This window comes from Phodopus roborovskii, unplaced genomic scaffold, assembly GCF_943737965.1.
Source record: "Phodopus roborovskii unplaced genomic scaffold, PHOROB, whole genome shotgun sequence".
Lineage (NCBI taxonomy): Eukaryota > Metazoa > Chordata > Mammalia > Rodentia > Cricetidae > Phodopus > Phodopus roborovskii.
The window spans coordinates 23,238,884-23,262,855 of record NW_026125391.1 but is presented as its reverse complement, the minus strand read 5'-3'; the positions used below and the strand labels follow the sequence as shown (position 1 = coordinate 23,262,855).

The following is a 23,972-nucleotide window of genomic DNA, read 5'->3' as shown; positions in this document are numbered from 1 at the left end:
TCTCTATTTGTTAAGTAAAAATTAATTGTGGAAATTCATTGCCTAAAGTCATATGGTTACTTAAGGGAGAGTTAAGACTTAAACCCAGCCCATAATGATCTCAGAAACATGAGCTGAAGGCTATACTAGCTAGGGAACGACCAGTCTCCAGACAGTAGAAGCTGATCTGGGGCCACAGTTCATTGGTTGCTATTGTGTCCGTCTATCTCTTAACTTTATGGGGGAGGTAGGCATTTGGAGGAATAGCAGATTTCAACATCAGGGAATTAATTAAACCTGTGTACAGAAGTATTTGATCTGGAACCTAACACCCTCTTTATGCCTACAGTCACAGCCATTTGGGAGGCAGAGGCAATGCTTTGAGCCCAGGAGTTCAAGATTGGTCTAGGATATATAGAAAGGATTTGTAAGACAAGATGTATATATAGGTGAATTAGTAGGGAATTTATTTGCCTGGATTGTGAAGGACCCTGGAGTCAATACTCAGCATCCTCCTACCCCACCAACCACCAAAATGAAAGAAATACTTTAAAAACAGTAATGGAGTTTATCCTGTGGAATGATGTTGGTAAATCGAGAGAGAAGAGAACCATACAGTTGATCCCAGGAAGTACACTACATTGCCGTGGAGTTGGCTGATCTAAGTATATCTATCTCAGTATTCTGTTGCTGTGAAGAGACACCATGACCACGGCAACTCTTATAAAGAAAACATTTCATTGGGGCTGGCTTACAGGTTCTGGGGTTTTGTCCATTACCGTCATGGTGGGAAGCATGGCGGCACGCAGGCAGATGTGGTGCTGGAGAAGGAGCTGAGGTTCATACGTCTTGGTCCGCAGGCAACAGAAGGAGGCTGTGTCCACACTGGGCATAGCTGTGCGCAGGAGACCTCAGTCTGCTCCCACAGTGACATGCTTCCTCCAACAAGGCCAGGCCTCCCAATAATGCCACTCCCTATGAGCTAAGCATTCTGTAGGGGCCATAAAAACCTATTCAAACCACCCCAATATCCAAGCCAGGTGCCAGGGTTTCTATCAGGCACATGAGATAAACCTCCAGAGGTGATGGAGATTCGGCAGCATGGAAGTGGAAGACAGAATTCTGTGAAGAGAAGAGGAAGATTGTCTTAGTAATACAATTACTGTCCCACAGTGAGATGAGAAGGAAAGTTAGTTGTCAGCCTAGGTAGGAGTCTATGTCCAGCCAAGCTAGCAATCAACTGTGAAAGTGAGATAAAAATGTCTTCCAGCATGGTGGGGCTGAGGGGATGAGGTGGTGAATGAAGCACCTACCACACAAGTACAAGGATCTGAGTTTGAATCCCCAGAGCCCATGCAGAGCTGGGCACAATACTGGGTATCTTTAATCCCAGCACTTTCAAGGCAAGATTTGGGATGGAGACACGAGAATCCTGCAGAAACCTGTTTTAGTTAAGGTTTCTGCCTCTGTGATGAATCACCATGACCAAAGAAACCTGGAGAGGAAAGGTTTTATTCAATTTACATTTACTTATCACTGTTGATCATCGAAGGAAGTCAGGGCAGGAACCTGGAGGCAGGCACTGATGCAGAGGCCATGGAGGGTGCTGCTTACTGGCTTGCTCCCTGTGGCTTGCTCAGCCTGCTCCCTTATAGAACCCAGACCACCAGTCCAGGGATGACTCCACCCACCATGGGCTGGGCCCTCCCACATCACTAATTAACAAAATGCCTTACAAACTTGCCTTCAGCCCAATCTTATGGAGGCATTTTCTCAGTTGAGGCTCCTTCCTCTCAGATGACTTTAACTTGAGTCAAATAGACAAACCATCCAGCACAGGAAGTAAGGATTTATATCCCAGGCTGTCTTCTGACCTTCACAAAACACTTTCAAACACAAAAAAGGACATAAAATGACCTCCTAAACGCCTCTTTAAAAAGATACTACAGGTGATAAAATACAGCAAAATAAGGGGACATGTGAACATATCCTGAAAGAAAAAGGCATGGGCCCCAGAAAGGAGATGCCCCCAGGGGACTGCTCCTAAGGAAAAGGGAGCTGGAGAACTGGATCATGGGGGATGGATAAGAAAACATGTACAGCAACTTGTGCAAGTGAAAACAAAACAAAAAACAAAGACAAGGCACCTGTTAACTCCAAGTAAAACAAATGGCTGTGGAAAAAAGAAAAAAAATCACGGTGTTACTTGGCCCCGCCAGGTATAATGTTCATCTGGTAAACAGCTGATGAATGATTTAAACCACTGTGGTTCAGTGGGCAGAGGGGTGAGAGCCACACTCCGCATTCCAAGAAGCAGCCAGTAGGTCACTTCTACAATCAGGGAGTAAGAGGAACCACACTACCACCATGAGCATAGCTAGGAGTTAAGTGAGCATGTTTTAGGTTCTCTAAATGACACATGTGGAGCTGTTTCTGAGACTTAGTCACGATGGGACGGCTAAGTGTTGCGCCAATGCAACTCTGCACATACCTTTCTGGGGTGTCTGTCACAGACTCTAGAAAAGAAAAGAAAAGAAAAGAAAAAAGGAAAGGAAAGAAAAGAAAAAGGAAAGGAAAAGAAGAAAAAAAACATGCCTCAGGCAATGAAATTGGAGAGGCCACTGGACTAGACTTTTGGTTTTCATTATCAGGTTTTTGCTGATTTCTTTTCCAAACTGCATTTATTATATTAAATTCATATTCTCAAAAAGTTTGCAAAAATTACATTTATCTGAGTATGTGCGAGCACACGTGTAGAGGTCATAGGTCAGGCCCAATGCATAGGAGATGGTCCTTTCCTTTTACTATGTGGGCCCTGGGGACTGTACACAGGCTGACAGGGTTGGTGGCAGGCAGGCACACTTGCCTGCCAAGCTATCTGGCCAGCCCGGGATTTAAAAAGAGTAAATGTAAAGGTAAATGAATATAAGTTTCAGCTTTTCTGATAGTATTTTATGATAGCATAGTGATATCTTGTGTGTGAGCGTGTGTTTTAATTTTTATTTCTCTGTGTGCGAGTATGGGCACATAAGCTCAGTGGTCCACCTGTGGAGATCAGTTCTTGCCCTCATGGGTCTCAGGATTAAATCAGGCCTTCAGGATGGTATGGCAAGCGAATCTCCCCAATCATCTCAGCAGCCCACATCTTTAATAATGTTTGATAATTAGACTTCATTTCTGAGCAGGGTTTTACTCTGAAGCCCAAGGCTGGCCTTGAACCCACGAACGATCCTCCTTACCTCAGCCTTCCCATGCCAGGATTACAAGCGTGGCCCCCCTCCCTGCCCTGCATACTTTGTATTTGATCTTAGGAAAAATACAACACCAAATAAAAGACTAAGATGAAGTTGAATTTTCCTAAAAGCATCTCTCAATACTTTGGTATTTTAAGTCATTCTTTTTTGAAATACTAATAGTGTCAGTAATCTAGTGTCATCCGTCCATTGGGCAGCCTAATTCTGCCAGTTCTCATGGGTCCTCCAAAGGCTCTCCCTTCCATCCTGCAATATGGGTGCTTCATCACTTTTCAGAGTGAAACTTGCATTTTTCACTTTGTTTTCAGTGTATTGTCTGATGACCGGCAGGCCAACCTGCCCGAAGTCACAGGTGCTGGTGTTACACCAAGAGAGATTTTAGTTTTCATGCAGCCTAGGTTGGCTCCCAAGTCTGAACCCCTGCCACCATGTCCCATGTGATGAGATTACAACCTCACCTCACTGCACCCTGCTCTTGATTCTCATCTTTAGCCTTAGCTCTGTTGCCGTGAGGAGACAACACAACCACAGCAACTCTTATAAAGGAAAGCATTTAATTAGGGCTGGCTTACGGTTTCAAGAGGTTGGGTCCACTGTCATCACGGCATGTGCTGGAGTAGCTGAGAGCTACTTCATGATTTGTAAGCAGAGAGAATGATTGAGAGAGAGAGAGAGAGAGAGAGAGAGAGAGACTAAAGGCTTGCCATGGGCTTTTGAAACCTTAAAGCCCACGCCCAGTGACACACTTCCTCCAATGAGGTCTCACCAGTGGTGATCTATTATTTATGATTTAACACAGCTTTCCTGATAGTCAGATAAGCAAAGCAGCCAGCCACTAGCTCTTACCTCCACTTCAGACTGAAAGGATGATCCTGGCTCCACAAGTCCTCAGAGTGCAATGTCATCTCCACAAATCCTCAGTCTATGCTCTCCCTGTCTGAAAACTAAATCTCCACATGAGACCCTTTGCTTCTTCCTTCTATTCCTCCCTAGTGCTGGGATCAAAGGTGAGTGGTCCCAAGTGCCGAGATCACCTGTGTGTGAGCTGTTTCTCTTTAGGACGGGATCATCTTCATATAGCTCAGTGTGGCCATTATCCATTTGCCCGTCTCCAGTCCTGGGATTAAAGGGGTGTGCCACCACCGCCTAGCTCTGTGGCTAGCTAGTATGGCTGCTGGGATTAAAGGAGTATACCACCACTGCCTAACCTCTATGGCTTGTGGCTAGCTTTGCAGTCTGAATCCTGAGGCAAGCTTTATTGACTCATAAATAATATATCACCACACACACCTTCTAATCCTTTTAGTCCTCTGAAGTAGGGCCCCTCCCTGGTGACCAGGCATTCAAATGCATGAGCCTATGGGGGCGGGGCCAGTCTCATTCAAGCCCCCCCCTCCCCCCGTTTTCTCTTGGGAAGGATGTAAAGTATGTAGACTTTGGGAAGTGGTTCTTATTGTTAACTGCCCAACCACCATCCCTCTGGGTCACTTTTATTAGTATGCTTGTGCTGTTGTTAATATGTATAAACTCCATAGCAAAAAGACATTAACAAGCACATTAAGTTTCTCAGGGATTTTGCTTTATTCTTTGGTTTTATTTATAGAAAAGGTTGAAATACAAAACTTTGTTGTCAGCTGATTAGGTGGTTGTATCCCCGTCTGGTCCAGAGGCCTCAGGGAAGAGAGTTCATCAGCTTTCTTCCCCACACCTGATTCTTCATCCAGTGCTCAAATGTGTCAAATAGAGGGATGAAATCTATATTTATTTCTTTCTCTTTTTTAAAATACAGATTTAAATGTTCTTAAATTTCCTTCTAAATTTTAATCTTTTCTTTTTTTCAAAGATGGGATCTCTTTATGTAGTCTTGGGGTGGGCCTGCAACGTACTATGTAGACCAGGCTGGCCTCAAACTCACATCGATCCACCTGCTTCTGCCTGCTGAGCGCTGGATTAAAGACATGTACTCCCATGCCCAGCTTATAAAACATTTGACTCTCCAATTCTTCTCGGATGTGTTTGGGTTTGGTTACATGGTAAGGTCACAGTGCCACCTGAGACATGTTGACTCAGCATGCGCTGCTGTGTATGAAACCTGTGCTCACCAGAAATCTGACCTGTAGACCTCAGGCAGTCCAGCACAGACAGATGCTGAACAGCTCATCTCCTCCTTTTTAGAACAAAGTTAGCTATAAAATATACAGGCACACACTGTTTCTCCCCTTGATGTGACCTGCAAGGAGCTCAGTGGCGCTTGCTTGCTGGCTGGCTGTGCGTTATAATCTCACAGCCACCTAGGAAAAGCAATTGGTGACTGACCATATGAAAGCTTACTTTATATGATTTTGTTTTTTAAATACATAATTGGTGAACTTATTCTGTTACCACTGTGAACTCATGAATACATTGCACAGCATATTTGGATCCATTTCTATAAAATTGCTGGACAAATTCTATCCCAACATCCTTATCCTGGTTCACACTGGCCATCCCTTATAGCTGGCATTGCCCTTTTTTTTTTTTTTTTTTTTTTTTTTTTTTTTTTGAGGTAGTTTTCTCTGTGTAGCCCTGGCTGTCCCGGAACTCACAGATCCACCTACTTCTGCCTCCTGGGGTTAAAGGCCTACACCACTACCACCACCACCGATGTAACTGCCCATCTTAAACTATTCTTCCTTTATACTCATTTTGTTTCTTATCATATACATTTCAAGTCAATTCATAGAAGAATGTTTACAAAAGGAAGAAGTTTACACGTGTGCCTCAGTGACATGAAACCTGTGTGACAAGGCTCAAACTGCTTTTAGTCATCAGAGAAAAGGAGCCCACAGCTGTCAACTCAAAATCAGGAAAGACAACACACCTTCAGTGGGTATTCTGTGCCCCTCAAAGGGTATTTAAAATACATACACAGGTGAATGATTTTTAAAATTTTTTTCATTTTAAAATTTGATGTGCATTGATGTTTTGCCTGCACATATGTCTGTGTGCCATGTGTGTGCAGTGCCTGTGAAGGCCAGGAAAGGACATTGGTCACCTAGGAATGGATTTACAGACAGTTGTGAATGCCCATGTGAGTAATGGGAATTAGAACCCAGGTCTGCCCGAAAAGCATCCAGTGCTCTTAACCACTGAGCTATCCCTCCAGCCCCTAAAAAAAGGTTTTAGCTAGCATATAGTAATGACACGTAACAATGGATTTCATGATGACATTCTCCTACATGCACAGAACGCCCTTTGACCCATTCGTCCACTTGGACTCCTGATGACTGCCTTCCCCTACACACCAGCTCCACCTTCCACTTTCTTGTCTTTTTTCTTTTTAATATAAAAAAGCACTAACAAGGTTTGTTTTGTAGTTTGGTGGGGCCTGGGACCCTGGGTTCAATAGATAGCATCAAAAGAGAAAAAGTATGGAAGCAGGGGAGAAAGAGGGAGTGGGTAGGGAGGAGGGAGGGGGAGGGAGGAGGGGGGGAGGGAGGCAGGAAGTGCAGGAGAACAATGTAAATTTTGCTCCTGAAGTGTAGGGGTTTCTCAGGAGAAGTATTTGGGAACTGGGTTGGAAAATGATCTTTAACCTCAAATTACAAATATAAGGCCATGCACCTGTTGATGACTTAATCATTAAAATAATGATTAAAGAGGGGCTTTAAGTACATTGTTGGGTAGATGCCAGAGGACACTCTCTACCATGAGTACAGAGCCTCTCTTCATCCTCAGAAAGATGGCCATGTTTGAAATTCAGCAGCCACCATTTGCTGTTAGCACGGTGATAAACACTAAACCCTGGACCTAGAGGCACAGGTCCTTAGACCACGATGGCACTAGAGAGACACACAGCACCCAGACCATGTCACTGCAGTCAGAGCCCCGAATGAGGCAGCTGTTGGCCTCTGTGGGAGGCATCTCTTTAACACTTTTGTTGGCCTTATGAATGACCTAAAGAACACTCTTGATCTAAAAAATATTCCTAATTATATCCCATCCTGACTGTGTTTCAGAGTGTAGACATGAAAGATGTCAGATATCCTGCACAACTGTTTTGGGCATGTGGGAGTTACTGATGGTTTTATTCAGTACTCCTGTTAAGGAAACTCCCATTTTTCTTCAAACAAACAAACAAAACACCCCAGAACCTACTACCCACTTGGCATGTGGGCTGCAGAAACCCAGAGTTTTTCTTATCTGCCACTGGTAGGAGTGTACATCAGTGCAACCCTTTGCAAAGCACATGGGCACTGAGTGTTGAGCTTTAAAAAACTATGTGACCAAGCCGGGTGGTGGCGGTGTCTGCAGCACAGATCTTTAATCCCAGCACTTGGGAGGCAGAGGCAGGCAGATCTCTGTGAGTTCGAGGCCAGCTTGGTCTATACATAGTGAGTTCCAGGACAACCAAGGCTACACAGAGAAACCCTGGCTTGAAAACAAACAACAACATAAAATCTTTGTGACCAGTGGTAGACAGACAGCTCAGTGGTTAAGGGCACCTGCTGATCTTGCAAAGGATACAGCTTTGGTTCCCAGAACCCACACAGTGACTCATAACTGCCTGTAACTCCAGTTCCAGGGGATCTACACAGTTTTCTAGCCACCCTGAAGGCACCAGGCACACATGTGGTACCTGTCCATAAATGCAGACACTCAAAGCTACCCACACACACGCACAAACAAACCTGTGAGAGCTGTTTAGTTCACTGGTTCCCAGCCTTCCTAATGCTGGGTCCCTCTGATACAGCTCCTCATGTTGTGGTGTTGGACCCTAATCCCGGGGTCCTGATGGGCCGGTGGGAGAGCCCCGAGACACAGACACCAAACCAGGAGATGCAATAAGCAAGAGGCATTTATTAAATGAGTGCATGATCAGGTGCCAGCAATCCAAGGAAAGCTGCACACCCCTCAGAGGGTCCAGGCCCTTTTTAAAGAGTGTAAAGCGGCATACATGCATAGGGCACCAGGTGATTGATTGCAAAGCATAATTACAAAGTACAAAGTATAATGTCATATTTGAAAGATTACCCATGTGACCTATTCTTCTTTAAAGGAATAACAACAGAATGACAGGGAGCGACCCCAGACTGTCCATTGGTCGGGCATGACCCAGCCAGGACCGTTCATCTGGAACCATCTGTTCCAGGGTTGGGGCCCATTTCCTTGATGCGGGCCACAACCTAGGAGAGACTTCAGTTATTTCACAGGAGATTGATGATTCAGTTACTTAACAAAATCAGCCTAGCATGACCTAGCCCCCTCACCATAGTAACTTTCCTGTTCTCATAATTTCTGTTCTCTCCTCCCACATCAATGTCCATGCTTTATGATTTTCTATATTCCGCTTGCAAGAATTATTCTGCTGCCCCTTTCCTACATCCTTGCTCTGCAAACTAAAATCTTTCAGTGGTGACCCCCCAGCCATAAAATTATTTCATTATTACTTCAAAACTGTAATTTTGCTACTGTTATGAGTTGTAATGTAAACACCTGATATATAGGATATGGGATAAGTGACCCCTGTGAAAAGGTCATGTAACAGTCCAAAGTGGTGGTGATCTACAGGTTGAGAACCTTCAGTTTAATTGTATGGCATGTGGGAGGGCTTGTGTTTAATCCCCCCCCACCAAAACCCATGCCGAAACAACCTCATTAATTCCACATTGAGACAATCATACAAGTTTGTCATCCATGTGCCTAGGCCTGGTGGCTCCTGCCTGGTATCCCAGCCCCCGGGGCTAGAAAGAGAACTAGCAAGATTCAGGCCAGCACAGGCTACACTGAAAATCCCAGGCCAGCCTAAACTAAATAAGACTCTACCTCAAAAGAAAACAAAAATGAAAATAAAACTCAAAACCTAAATATGCCATCAAGAAATTGTTTATAATAACCATAATTTGCCAGAAGGAATGAATTGATCTTCAAAGAATTTTACATATTTTACACTTTTTGGGTGGCAAAGGACTGCCTGTAGTCATTAAAGCAATGACTATAAATATTATAAAGTGGAACCCCAAGCTTTGATGTGTTAATGTACACTTAAAATGCAGCAGACAGCGATTCCAGCACTCAGGAGGCAGAGGCACATAGATCTCCGTGAGCCCCAGGCCACATGCACACGGTGCACACACACACATACTCAAGCACACATGCATACATTAAAGAACTCTTCTTTAAAAAGAAAAATGCAACATGCAGATAATATATCAACTATGAATAATGTGGGAGAGATCATTGTGTATGAACACCCAGGAAATATGAGCCAAATTGCTTTCACTGGCATTGGAAAAGTACTATGACATGCTAGGGTGGTCGGTTATTTGTCTAGCATTGTGGAAGTCTATGACTTGGTAGGGTGGTCATTTATTGTGGGCATTGTGGAGATGCTACATATGGGGGGAGGTGGTTATTTCTTTTCTAATGCCTTACAATTTCTCAAAATACAATTTCAAAGACAGCAAATAATTTCTTGTCAGTGGAAACAAATTTGATGTCAAATGACTATGGTTTCTCTATTTGATGTCAAACATCCTTTCCTATCCTTTCTGTATTTAACTTGACAGCCCTGTGAGGAATAAGGAAGGGATTGGAGAACCGGGAAGAGCAGAGAGACAAGTGATAGTTTCAAGCAGTCTGTGTTGATCACTTTTAGGATTAAATGCACTGGGTGTGAGTACCGGAGTGTGGCGTCCTATCTATTAAGGAAAGCTGTCTCATTCCAGCTGTTCCTGAATTTAAGGAATGAGTTCAATTAAAAACCAAGCTGACAGCTTGAAATTCCACGGGGAACAGAAAGTAATTAATAAACATGGTTGGATTGAATAAAGCAGAAAATTGATTTCTGCTTGGATGGAACTCAGAAATTAGGTTGATAAAGGCAGATTCCAGTTTAGACTCCTCATGGATGAGCCACACTTGTGGATAACATACTATGAAAAACACTTTCCAAATACAACCACAGATCTACTAGGATTTAATAATAGAATGTCTATCCTGGCCATTTTTTTTCTTAAAAAGTAGCCTGTGCAACTTTCCCAATGGTGTTAGCCTCAGCATAGTTGTGTTTCCCTGTCCAGCTGGGAGTGCGAAGCATTCCTGAGTGACTTTCTTAGGCACTATCTGACTAAAACAGGTGGAGAAAAAAATGAAGAATGAAATAGGAATTTTTTTTTTCATTGCAAGAAACAGAAATCCATTCCAAATCAGCCTGATCAAAAACTAAAATAAAATAATATAGAGCTTAGTTGGTGTCTTGGTCTATTTTCCAGTGCTGTAACTAAACACCACAGACTAGATAGGGTGTGTAGAAACTGCTCTTAGGCATACTATTGCTGTGATGAAACACCAGACCAAAAGCAACTTGGGGAGGAAAGGGTTTATTCACTCACAGTTTCATATAATAGCTCATCAAAAGCAGTGAGGACAGGAACTCAAGCAGGGCAGGAACCTGGAGGCAGGAGCTGATACAGAGGCCATGGAGGGTGCTGCTTACTGGCTTGCTCAGCCTGCTTTCTTTTAGAATCCAGGGCCACCAGCCCAGGGATGGTACCACCCACAATGGGCTAGGCTCTCCTCCATCAATCACTAATTAAGAAAATGTCCTACAGAACTGCCTACCAGCTTCTATCATATGGAGACATTTATTTATTTATTTATTTACTTATTTATTTGGAGCCAAACTTGAAGCAATCTTTATTAAATACTGATCAGGTCCATCCATATCCAGAATTTTCCAGAGTATGGCATCCAATTAATATTAGTCAGTGGCTATAAATGCAAACCTCAAAAGGCTATGTACTTCCTGCCTTGATCCAATCAGGGGCATGCATCCTGATGTACTTCCTGCCTCCTACGTGTGATCAAGAACCAAGCTTGTTTACAGATGCAGAAACACTCAGTTTGTTAACTTATATGAACTGCCCTCAGCATTCCAGGAAGCTATCTTGGGTAAGTGGGCTTTACAGGCTAGAGGCATTTTTGTTCTGGAGGCATTTTCTTAATTGAGGCTCTCAGATGAGTTTAGCTTGTGTGTTTATATAAAACTATCCTGCATACTGAACCGTTAGTCAATACATCACACAAACACATCACCATTAAGCTGCGACCTTGCCTTTTCTCACTCATCCCCAGGATCTCACATCAAAAAACATGAATAACTTTAAAATCTCAGGTCTTTACAAATTCAAATGCTTTAAAAGTTCAATCTCAGCCAAGTGTTGGTGGCAACCGCCTTTAGTCCCAGCAGAGGCATACGGATCTCTGTGAGTTCGAGACCAGCCTGGTCTACAAGAGCTAATTCTAGGATAGCTTCCAAAGCCACAGAGAAAGCCTGTCTCTAAAAAACCAAACCAAAACAAAACAACACGCCCCCCCAAAAAAACAAAACAAAACAAAAAAAAGTTCAGTCTCTTTAAAAATAAAAAAATCTCTTTTAAAAGTTCAAAGCTCTCAGCTGTGGGCTCTGCAAAAATCAAAAATCAAGTTGAACGCTCTCTTCAAGCAGGAAGAACCGAGGCACAGCCACAATTTGAACAAAGCAAGCTAAACACCCAACAGTGTAGATAACTCAGTGTCCAGTGTCTGGGATGCACTCCCACCTTCCTGCTCCTCCAAAGGCCCAGGTCCGTCTCCAGCTCCGCCCTCCGCAGCACACACAGCTGTCTTCTAGGCCCCACTCCACCTCTGCTGCTGTTCTTGGTGGTCACCCATGGTGCCTGCATCTCCAAAGTGCTGGGGTCTATGCCGCTCTCACAGTGCCAAGCCTCAGGTGCTCTCCACCACCCCTTCATGCCTTCAAAACCAGTTCCACCAGGGGGACTTACTAAATTTTGCCCCCTGCACGAGGTGCAACCTTGACCGCCTCTGGAGCACGGCTTCTGTGTGCCGGCTTTCAGGAAATAACTTCCCAGAAGATTTCACCTCAATGATTCTGGTCTCTCGTAATCACAGTGACAGGCAGGCAGAGACTAGCAATACAGGTGACATTGAGCATTTACATCCCATGGTGAATACCTTTCTCAGTGTTCTCATGCAGACAAAAAGCAACACAGCAGCCACTGAGAAAGTTGACTGTCTCCTTTCTCGCTGTCTCCCCGATGGGAGGATATGCAAGTGTCTTATAATGCGCACCTTCTGTGTTGTGCTAAAGAGAATTCTCACCCAAGATGTGAAATGTTTAGACTTTCTGCAAAAAGATAATGTCATGGAAGGGGGTTTAGCAAACCACTATCAAGTAAGATTTAGCTTTCTATCTCATGCTAGAAGTTTTGTAGCCGGCCAGTGGTGTCTTCAGTCTTGAATGCCAGCACTCAGGAGACAGAGGCGGGTGGATCACTGAGTTCAAGGCCAGCCTGGTATACAAAGTGAATTTCAGGACAGTTGGGGCTACACAGAGAAACACTGTCTCAATAAACAAAAGTACTTTGTTATACAGTTTATTTTCACTATGTATTTATATATACTCATTTATCTTGAAATTTAGGTGAAATATCAAATTTTATATAATGCAGCTATTTCTTGGTATCCATGGGGCATTAGTTCCTGGATCACCTCAGACATGGGACTCCTTGCACGCTTAAGCCCCTCATATAAAATAACACAGCAAACAGTCTCTCATATACTGAGAATCACCTCCAGATTCTTTATGGCACCTAATACAATGACAATGCCACCAAAACAGTGATGCTGTGTTGCTTGGGGTACAATGAAAAAGTCTATGTGTTCAATACAGACATATTTGAGACGATCTTTCTGATCTTCTGTCTGTTGACTCTGCATGTGTGGCCTGTGGAGACAGGTGCACTGAGTAGAAGAAAATGATTGCCTGTTAGCATGGGTGTGCCCCAGCCCATCTTCTAATACTAGTCTGCTTGATAGAGTCGGAGCTTTCTCTCCTGTATTCTTATCTCCCTGTCTATCTATTTCTGCTTTCTTTAGGGTACAGCCCAGACTCCTGTCACCTTGACTTTGCCATAGGTCCCACCCCCTCTCCATGGCTTCTCCCTACAAACTTCTCATGATAGTATCTCTCAATTCTTCTGAAAATTTTTCTCTCCCTCCCTCCATTTTCATGTGTGTTAGTGTGTATTTGTGTGTGTGCTTGCATGTGTGTGTGTGTTTGCATGTATGTGAATATGTGTGTGTGAGTGTGTTTGCATGTGTGTGAGTGTGTGTATGTGTGTGTGAGTATGTGTTTGGATGTATGTGAATGTGTGTGTATGTGTATGAGTATGTGTTTGCATGTGTGTGAGTGTGTGTTTGCATGTATGTGTGTGCATGTGTGTGTTTGCATGTATGTGTATGTGTGTGTTTGCATGTGTGTGAGTGTGTGTATGTGTGTGCGAGTATGTGTTTGGATGTATGTGAATGTGTGTGTATGTGTATGAGTATGTGTTTGCATGTGTGTGAGTGTGCGTGTGTGTGTGTGTGTGTGAGTGCACATGTTTGGGTGTGCGTGCAATGTGGAGGTCTGAGATAGATGACAAGAATCTCCCTTGATCAGTCTTCCATTGTATCCACTGAGGCAGGGTCTCTCAACCAAACCCAGAGCTCTTCAGTATAGCTGGTCTCATCAGCCAGCATCTTCTGGGGATCCCGTCTGCTCTTGGAAGCTGGAATGACAGACAGGCTGCCACACCCACCAGCATTTACTTGGGACTTGGGAGTCTGAACCCTATTCCTCATGATTATGTGGCAAGTGCTCTTACTGCCAAGCCAGCTCTCCAGCCTGTACATTCCTTCCCCCTACAGCTTGCTTTGCTGTTTCTCTTTCATTCTTATCCTGTTACTTTGACTGAACCAGTAGCAGCATCCTGTGGTCAATGTTCCTATACAACGTTCTGACACCTCCCAGAATCCCTCACAGGCTACCATGAATGTGTGAGGATTTAACTATTCAGTTTGTTTGGCTGAGATTTGATCAATGCATCAGTTCCAGCCACTGGGGACAATGCATGCATCAGAAAGGTGAACGGAAGAGAACCACTCTGTTAACTTGTGTAGAGTGAGCTCTCCCACGCCTGCTAATCGTCTGGTGTTTTTGGACTTTTCTGTGAGTTAGATTATCACAGACCAGTTACTATTTTCATTTACTTTTCTGATGTAGCAGTTATCCCAACAGGTTTGAAATGAACAGTGTGCTCTCTCTACTTGTCCCTTTTGGCCTGCCTTGACTCTCCCTGTCACCGCTTCCTGTGCCAACCCTTCCTGCAGCTGCCTTGCCTTGCAAATGGTCCCTCTTCTTTCTGTCCAGCCCAGCTCAGATACAGCTGTTCAAGAGGCTTCTTGGGGGCCTTGGGATCTTATCAGTGCATCCTCTCACACCACGGCCATCCCTTGGGGTGTCATATACGCTGTCTATATAATATTTTATATTTTTTTTCTGGTGAGGAAGATGTTCCCCACTAAAATATAAGCTATGAACATGAGAAATGTGTATCTTTCTTGCCACCTAGGATTCAGTCCTCCCAACAGAGACGGGGTTTGTTATTGTTCATTTGTTTGTTTTTGAGACAAGGTTTCTCTGTGTAGCCCTTGCTGTCCTGGAACTCACTTTGTAGACAAGGCTGGCCTCGAACTCATAGAAATCCACCTGCCTCTGCTTCCTGAGTGCTGGGACGAAAGGTGTGCGATACCACTGCCTGGCTAGAACAACGGTTTGCAGTTGCAGTGGGATTAAGAAGGCATGGACTTGTTTCTGTGCTGTAAAAGCCCTTTAGTGAGCGGTTCAGGCCAGCCCCCTCCTCTGCACTGCTCTGCTCAGCATGCCTGCTGTTTTCCTAGCCATAGAGAGCAGAGGCTGTGGGGTCAGCTGGTGGGGATAAGGGCAGGGAACAGTGCATCTGTTACCCGCTAAAGGAGGGTCCCCGAAACTGTACATCTCTGCTACTCCCCACTCCTCAGCCTGATGTAACTCATGTGGTTGCACCTAGATACCCAAGAGGTCCGGAGATAAAATTTTTATTCTGGGTACACATATGCTCAATTCAAAATGGATCTAATGCCCCCAAGTAGGAGACCAGCTTTTGGGAGATGGTCATTTCCAGTTACATTCCAGGGTTCTAGCCTGTTGCCTGGAACATGGTATGTTAGTTGAATGATGCAACTAGAGAAACACTCGTGTATTTGTTTTCTTGGATGCTGTTTAAAAAAAAAAAAAAAGAGTATGACAAAGTATGCCAAACTGGGAGCTTGTTATACTCGGTGCAATGGGTTTGAGAAGTCCCTGGTCAACTTTTCACTCTGCTGGTTTCTTCTGAGGGCTGAGCCATCTCTGCAGCCCCAAATGTCCCATTTTTAACAAAGGGACACCAGCCACACTGAGCATGCATTCACCATGAGGACGAGACCTCAATGAATTAGACCCCATGTCCAAGTAAAGTCATATTCTGAGATCCTGGGAATTCTGAATTTTTACAACTTACAAATGCTTGCGGTGTGGGTGGAGATAGCACTCACTGCTCAGCACAATCAAGTACAACATGAATTCTCTGGCCACATAAGCTGGGACATGATGTCTGCCTGCCACACAGGCGCTGGGACTGGACCTTGCAGCTCTCATTATTCCTCCCAAGAAGCCGCTGCAGGCAGAGGCAGCTGTCTCGTCCTCTTATCTGAGAGGGGGAGGCTGGGAGTGTCATTGGCCGTCCCAAGTCAAATCAGTAAATCAAACTTCAGGGTCTTACAACTCCAGAAAAAGCTACAAAGCCCCTGCGTTCTGAGTCTTTTGCAACAAGATGGTGGCTCCTGCCTTTGGTTTCTAGCTATAGCCCAATTGGCAGCACTTCCCGGGGATGCCAGGGCCTGGCTGCTAGCTGGGCCCTCCCTAGGCACCAGTCAGCCCTCCTGTATTGGAGCTTTGTTCATTCTTTGCTGGTATACTCAGTTCTGCCTGTGTGCTTCCCCCATGCAGAAGCCCTTCCGAGCTCGGTCCAGATCATACTTCCCTCACCTGTGTAACTCCCCACAGCTCCAGCTGGTAAATGTTACCCTCATTAAAAGCCAAAGTGGAAAGATGATGCTGTCATCGTCACGGGGGGTGGGGCTTAAAGGTTACCCTCTCCCTCCCAGCAGAGGGATTGCAAACCAGGTGGCAGTTCTGCCCTCCCCCCGGGGGCCAAATGACTATAGTGCTGGCTAGTTTTATGTCAACTTGACACAAACTTGAGTTACCTGAAAGGAGGGAGCCTCAACTGAGAAAATGCCACCATAATATACAGCTGAAAGGCATTTTCTTAATTAGTGGTGAGGGAGAGCCCAGCCCATTGTGGATGGTGCCATCCCTGGACTGGTAGTCCTGGGTTCTGTAAGAAAGGAGGCTGAGCAAGCTATGGGCAGCAAGCCAGTAAGCAGCACCCTCCATGACCTCTGCATCAGCTCTTGCCTCCAGGACACTGCCCTGTTTGAGTTCCTGTCCTGACTTCCTTTGGTGGTGAACTGTGATTTCGAAGTATAAGCCAAATACACCCTTTCCTCCCCAAGTTGCTTTGTCATGGTGTCTCATCACAGCAATAGTGACCCTAACTGAGACATTGATGCAATCATCAGCTTTGGGAAACTCAGAGATACCAAAGCACAGCCCTAATGAAAGCAAGGCTTAGGGACCACGTCTTTTGACTATTTGAGAGGAGTTGACCACAGCTACTGCTGAACCACACATCTCCCTTCCTGACCACATCACACACCGGGGGAGCCAAAGCGCCAGGCCACCTCCTACGACACAGTGATCTGGCAGCCTTCTGTGTAGGAGGTGTCAGAAGCCTCAACTTTAGGAGGGTGGGATGAGATGCAAACGGTCGCTTGAAAAGCCTCCTCTTTGAACTAAGTGGAGAACTGGCACACCTCCAGCCACCTGTCTACCTGTGCTATCCTTGGGGGAGGGTCTGGTCGGGGACTCTGTTGCAGATCCGATCTCACCGGCTACAGTTATGGCTTTCCATAGCATTCCTGTGGCTTTGGAATATGCTTTTGGGACTATATCCACTTCCCCAATGTTTCCACTGGAAGATTCCATCTGACACATGTGGCAGTACTCTCTTCCGGTTTCACGCCTTGCGATTCAGATGATCACCCATGTAGGGCAGCTTCAGGATGGCAATGGAACACAGCAGTGCATCACTGGGGTTCACACTTAGACTCCCAAGGGGTTTCTGACTTGGCAACTCAGAAAGAACATCACTTAGGCATAGGGAAATGTGGGCAGGATGCAGCATTATGGTTCGCGCCAAAGGCATCATCTTCGGCTGGCTGGCTACTCACCTGGCTTAAAGGTCTCCAAAGCCACAGATGGAAAAAGAAAAGGCTGAAGAAATGGCCTCTGTCCAGTTCTCACAGCGTTTACTTCTTGGTTCACAGTCCTCCTATGCAGGTTCAGGTAGAGTTGACACCATGTAGACACCTTCTCTCCAAAGATGAACTCTGTCACATGTGTGCATCAATGATACATTTATTAAAGAGACTGATTCTATCACCTGTCCCTTGGTGATTAGACTTGTGTCATCATCGTGTCCCGCCCCTCCCCCTGCTATTAGCAACAGGCCACTCTCAGGGTAGGATAATTGAGAGTGGTGGATCTAATTGCATAGTTGTTGCACCCACCAGCTGCACGGGAGCCTTGCTCATAAATCTCTTGAGGATCTGTGGTCCAGGGACTTGTTCTGCCAAATCCCTGGGGGGCCATGTGCAAGAGTCCTACTTAAGAGCAGACTCTGTGCCTGGGCATATCTGTGCTCTGACCTCGTGCACCTTCCTTTCCTTCACATGATTTCCATATTCACCTACATATTAGCTATACTTTGTCATACTTTGAGAGTGTGTTTTGGGGTTCAAGACCAGCCTGGTCTATGGAGTGAGTTCTGGGACATCCAGGACTATGCAGTAAAACCCTGTCTTGAAAAACCTTTCAGCTAAGATCAAGCATAACATCTGTTCATGCCTGTTTAATACCTGATACATCCTCTACCTGAAGATAATGTAGTAAATGGGCTCTTGGAACTGGGGGATGGAATAGGAGCCACTTCTGCCCACTCCACAGTTTGGCCTGTCATATCAGTGATTCCAAGAATAATGCCCTTCTTCCTGGGACTAGAAAACTTACACACTGGACATGGTAACCCATGCTCAGCACTCAGAGGTTAGCAAAGGCTTGTGAGTTTAAAATAAGTATGGTCAACATATCAGGATCCTGTCTTGAAAAAACAAAACATACAAAAATGTTTTATAGCCATAACAACACCCAGTCAAATTACATAATCAGGAACACATCACGGGTCACTTAGTTTATTTCCAATGTTTTGCTTTTAAGAAGCAATGTCACTATGGACATCTGTAGCTAGATATTTATGCAATTCACATTCTTTATCAGGATGAATGCCTAGGCATGGAATGGTTAGGTCAAAGGAATACACATTTTCTAAAAGACTTATTTTTATCTTTTAGAAGTTATGTATATATGTGTGTATCTGTGCACATATGAGTACAGGTACCCTCAGAGACCAGTAGAGGGCATCAGATCTGCTGGAACTGGAATTACAGGCAGTTCTTAACCCCTGTGTTGATGCTGGGAACCCAACCTGGGTCTTCTGCACCAGCAGTAGGAACTTTTCCCCCCTTATGTTTTATTTTCTTCTTCCCCCTCCTCCCTCTTCTCTTTGCAGTATGCACTAACCATTGAGCATACCCTCCAGCCCCTTTATACTGTTTTTAACTTCATATTGTGAAAACACAACATATGGGTTGGGGACATAGGTCTGTGGTAGGATGCTCACTTAGTCTCACAAACTCAAAAGCATTCACACCTGTACACGTGAGGCCGAATATTACAGAGGAGCCTCCTCTGCCCACTCAACAATGATTTGCTCCTCCTGGACATTTCCCCACCTTCTCTCCCATCTCCAAGCCATCCCTTCATTTGTTTTAGGAGCAGAGCCAAGACATTCTGCCAGAAAGAATCATTTCTGGTTTTTATCCTTCTCCACCCACCCTAGCTATTTGAAAAACAGGAGAGAGATTCCTGCACCTCCCACCCCAGCTACCTCTTTGCCTCACTTTCTCCCCACCTCCGAACTAGTGTGTGCATTTTAAAACCGTTTCAGATCTTGCCAGCCCAGTGCAGAAACTTTGATCAAATTATACTTCTGCCACCGATCCTGATGAGTGCCCATGCTTGCTAATCTTTAGGCCATTTTCTTCCTCCCCTCCTCGCTTCTCTACACCCATCCTCTCTCCTTTTCAATTCCTTCTTTTGTAGAACACAAGCGATGTAAGTGCTCCCTATCCTTGAACACCGCTGTGATGGATTGAAAAAAAAAAAAAAAAACCGAGAGTGGCACTGTTCGAAGGTGTGGCCTTGTTGGGGTGGGCGTGGCCTTGTTGGGTGGGCGTGGCCTTGTTGGAGGCAATGTGTCACTGTGGGGGCGGGCTTTGAGCTCTCTCCTCAAGCTTCACTCAGTGTGATAGTCAGTCGACTTCCTGTTGCCTCTGAGTCAAGATTTGAGGACTCTCAGCTCCCGCACCATGTCTGCCTGCATGCCGCCAAGATAATGGACTGAGCCTCTGAAACTGTAAGCCAGCCGCAATTCAATGCTTTCCTTTATAAGATGCTTTCACTGTGTCTCTTCACAGCAGTGGGAACTCTAAGACACCCAGCACCAGTCCTGTATTTTATTTGGGAAGAATACCACCTTCATTTGTTTTAGTTGGAAGTTATCCAGTTATGAATGAGTTTTCTCACTGAATATTTGCATTTCCTCCTTTGTGAATTGTCCTCTGTTCATTTTCCTCTTGAGTGCTGCTTTTGTTGTTGTTTGTTTGTTTTGTTATTTTTAGTTTCCATTTATGTTCCCCCAACAGCATTGTCCTTGCACCAGTGAATTGCTGGGACTACTGTTTCAGACTCAAAGTAACAGATAATTACCTTTATAGGAAAGTCAGTATGCTTTCTAAGGCCAGCATCAGAGCAGCAACTCACAAGTAACACTCAGACCAACAAGCAGGACAGGCTGGCTGGGGGCATGCGGTGCAAGGGGTACTGAGTGTGGGACAGGAGCCTGCAGGGATAAGGAGAAACACCCTGTATTGGCTAGTTTAGTTTGACTTGATACAAGCTAGAATCATCCGAAAGGAAGGAGCTTCAATTGAGAAAAGGCCTCTATAAGGTCCAGCTGTAAAGCATTTTTTAATTAGTGATTGATGGGGGAGGGCCCAGCCCATTTTGGGTGAGGCCATTCTTGGGCTGGTGGTCCTGGGTTCTGTAAGAAAGCAGACTGAGCAAGCCATGAGCAGCAAGCCAGTAAGCAGCACCCTCCATGGCCTCTGCATCAGCTCCTGCCTCCAGGATACTGCCCTGTTTGAGTTCCTGTCCTGACTTCCTTCAGTCTACAATGATGAACAGTGATATGGAAGTGTAAGCCAAATAAGCCCTTTCCTCTCCCAACTTGCTTTGGGTCATGGTGTTTCATCACAGCAATAGTAACCCTAAGACACACACCCCACCCCCGCCAGGCTACTCGCTACTCAGTCTGGGTACTGGGTACCACGCAGTTTCTTATGCTTTTAGGTCACACCCATATAAGATCTCCGATCTAGAAACTTTCTAGCACATCATGGATTATGTGTTTATTTGTAGAAGGCAAATAATCCCTTAAAATACGCCAAACATTAGTGAAATGAAATCTCTCTTTCTCCTCTCTTTTTAAAAAATGTTTTTCAGCATGAAGGCCCTGGACCAGGTGAATATAACTTGAAAGCACCCCCAGGAGGTTCCATTACTTCTTGTTTTCGATCTAAGGTCCCCCGATTCTTGCCTGCTGGTTCAGTAAGTATCTGAAGAGAGACACTGTGTGTGTGTATGTGTGTGTTGTGTGTTGTATTGAATTCCCAAGGCTTTGGCTAGACCTTGAGTTATGTCTGTCTTAAAGGCAGACCACTGAAGGCTCTTAGGTAGGCCAAGCCTGGGAATTATTTCAGAAAATAATACCATAATTACCTCCGTGACCTTTTCTGATTTATATGGGAAAGCCTCTGTCCCCCCTGTGACAGCATCTATCAAGGCTGGGAGATGTTTGGAGTTAGGCACACTGGGCAGGAAGGACTGTGCTTGTTAGCCTTTCCCAGGATAATGCTCCGTCTCTGGGTACCGGAGGCTGCAGGTATCTGTTGAAGGGATTACTTCCTTGATATTTTTCACACCTTGTACTACCTGCTAGACTGTCTCACTGAAGCCTTATCCTAGAAACTTTTTTTTTTTTCTCAAAATAAGTGTGTTCTCCTGTTCCAGGTGATGGATCTGATGTAGGGACTCCAAGACATCCTTTTGTAGGGCCAATGGCAAGAACAGTTGGTCCTTTGGATGTTAACCACCACCACCCTCCAGGTTCTAGATGCCACCCTGTCATAGAGGCAAAGGCCATTTCCTCTGAAGGATACTCAGGTCTCTCGAGAGGCAGCACAGACTCTCCCCAGAGGAAGGGGCTTTTTAGATCTCCCAGTGCAGCTCTCAGCCTCAAAATCAGCCATCTTACCTCCCTTTGGTATTGGGTCAAACCCTCCCTGATGCTCAGGAAAATGGATTACAGCCACTTGGATGGGTAAACAGACCACATCCAGAAGCCTGAGAACTTTTTGGGAAATTCTCAGCTGTACTTGGGAGGCCTCTTTGCTTCCAAATATTGTCATGGGCATGCAAGACAAGGAAGGCATGTTTGGAGTCCATGTAAATATTAACTCTGTTTCTAGAGCCTGAGAGAGAGCTATGGGCTCTGTTAACTGAGTGCTTTAGTTTCTAGGTATTAGTCTTGATTCAGGCACCTGAAGCTAGTGACTATTACATATCCTAAACATTGGCTCTCCTCTTTGACAAGAACTTCATCTGTATAGAGGACCAGTTCACCGTTTGCCAATGGCTGATCTGAGAGATTGGCCCTCCTCACAAGAGTGGGCAGGCTCCCCTTCATCTTCCTGTAGATGAGAAGTCTGTTAGCTAGAATTAGGATGTTTGCTGTATTATGGTTTATGGACCTTAAGGGGACAGCCAAGAGTAAACTTTTGGATTTCAGCAATTAGGAGTCCAACAGCAGCAACTGCCCATAGGCACCCAGGCTCATCCTTTGCCAGCTGATCTAATTCTTTACTTAGGTATCCTCCAGGCTGAGGAGAGGGGCTTTGAGCTGGGTAGTCACCCCCAAAGCTGGGCCCTGTCTCTCATTTATGGGCCCATGAAACCTGGGCTGAGTAGGTGACCCTAAGGCAAGGGTTGGCGCCTTCCAAGTGTCGACTGCAGAGGGCTACACAACTGGTAGAGGGACCGGTGGTTGGAGAAGTGATGCAGGCAGTCAGCATAATCACAGACAGATGGATAAGTGGCTGGAGAACTTTCAGACTTTAGTGGTATTGGCGCTATCCAAAACAGACATCGGACTGGGTCTGTAGGTCAGCACTTTCTCACGTTAACCAAACTCCCAAGAAATCCAAGCACATTCCTAGAAAGTGCAGTGTCCACTGAGTAGGGGCTGGTGTCTGGGGTTGTTGTCACCAGTCGACAGTAAAACTAGAGCTGTCATCCAGTAGGATGACAAGGTGACAGAGCCGCAACTGTCAGCCTTCTGAGGGTGGCTTTGTGTGTGTACCTCCTCCCGACCTCTTGTTCTGTGGGCTGGCCCTCCAGGACTGCTCACTCTGTGTCGTTGCATTCCCATAATTAGCACTAATAAAGGCTTCCGCTTCCCTTGACGTGTGGCCAGGACTTGATTAGATTTCCAGCCTGCTCCTTTGCTTTTGGCCAAGCAAACATCCTGCCTTTAGAAAGCAGCTTGGTAGGCAGCTGACGTCACCTACCAGGCCAACTGCTCTGTTCCATGCTCAGGGCTGCCTCCCAAAAAGAAAGGATGACCAGCAAGGAAGGGCAGGGCTGCTGTGAGCCTTATGCCCCCCTCCCTGCCAGGAAAAACCACTGTACAAAATGGTGGTTTGGGGCCGTACTGAGTATGAGACACACACACACACACACACAGAGGGGAGAGAGCATGCATATGTGTGTGGGCTGCAGAGATGGCTCAGGCTAAGAGCCCTTGCTGCTGCTTGCAGAGGATGCATGTGTGTACGCCCTCACATATACACACAATTAAAAGAAGCTAGTTATGGGAGCTCACGGAGTCCCTCACGTTACCATACTGCCAGCGATGGCAGCATGGGGAGCAATTTGGGCTTTTGACTTATAAGACATGTAGTTGCAGAATCCAGTCTCTCCAGCCACTTGCTGCTAGCCCAGGGACAGTAGTTGGGAGGAAGATGGCATCCGCTGTGATGACAGGGACTGCCTGGGCCAATGTCACTGGGAGAAATCACTCTTAGAGGTGTCTGGAGAGAGTGGCCCTGCCCTTACCCCCAGCAGGTGTCAGTGGTCACTGGCCTTCCTGCCCTTGTCCAAGCCTCACAGTGATTCCAACAGGACTCCCCTGGGTTCCCAAGACACACCACTCCTTTCTCTCTGCAAGGGATGGGGGATGGGTCAGGCACACCTCATCTAGCAGCCGGACCCAGAGCTTAGACTGTGAGTCAGCTCACCAGGTCCCATCTTTTGTGTGTGTGTTTTGTTGTTGTTTTTTGTCTGTTTCAGAAAACACCAGGTCCAGGAGCATACACAGCTTCGAGACAGTTCCCTAAGCAGTCCCCAACCATCGCCAAAATGGGTAGAGAACACAGCCTCTTCTTCAATAACACAATTGGCTTTTAAAATAAAGCAATATTAGTGCCAAGCTA

General features: G+C 45.5%; 1 protein-coding gene and 1 non-coding gene across 2 annotated transcripts in view; both read left to right on the top strand.

Moving 5' to 3' along the window:
- Positions 1–23,972, top strand: part of Stpg4 (sperm-tail PG-rich repeat containing 4) — a 46,632-nt gene extending 22,660 nt beyond the window's left edge. The window contains exons 6-7 of the mRNA XM_051175297.1: positions 20,926–21,030; positions 23,830–23,972. Of these exons, the coding sequence (XP_051031254.1) occupies positions 20,926–21,030; positions 23,830–23,946 (222 nt within the window). The 3' untranslated portion in view covers positions 23,947–23,972. The remainder of the gene's footprint in view (positions 1–20,925; positions 21,031–23,829) is intronic.
- Positions 18,097–18,292, top strand: LOC127214988 (U2 spliceosomal RNA). Its single transcript, XR_007833919.1, has one exon. It is a non-coding gene; the product is annotated as a U2 spliceosomal RNA (small nuclear RNA).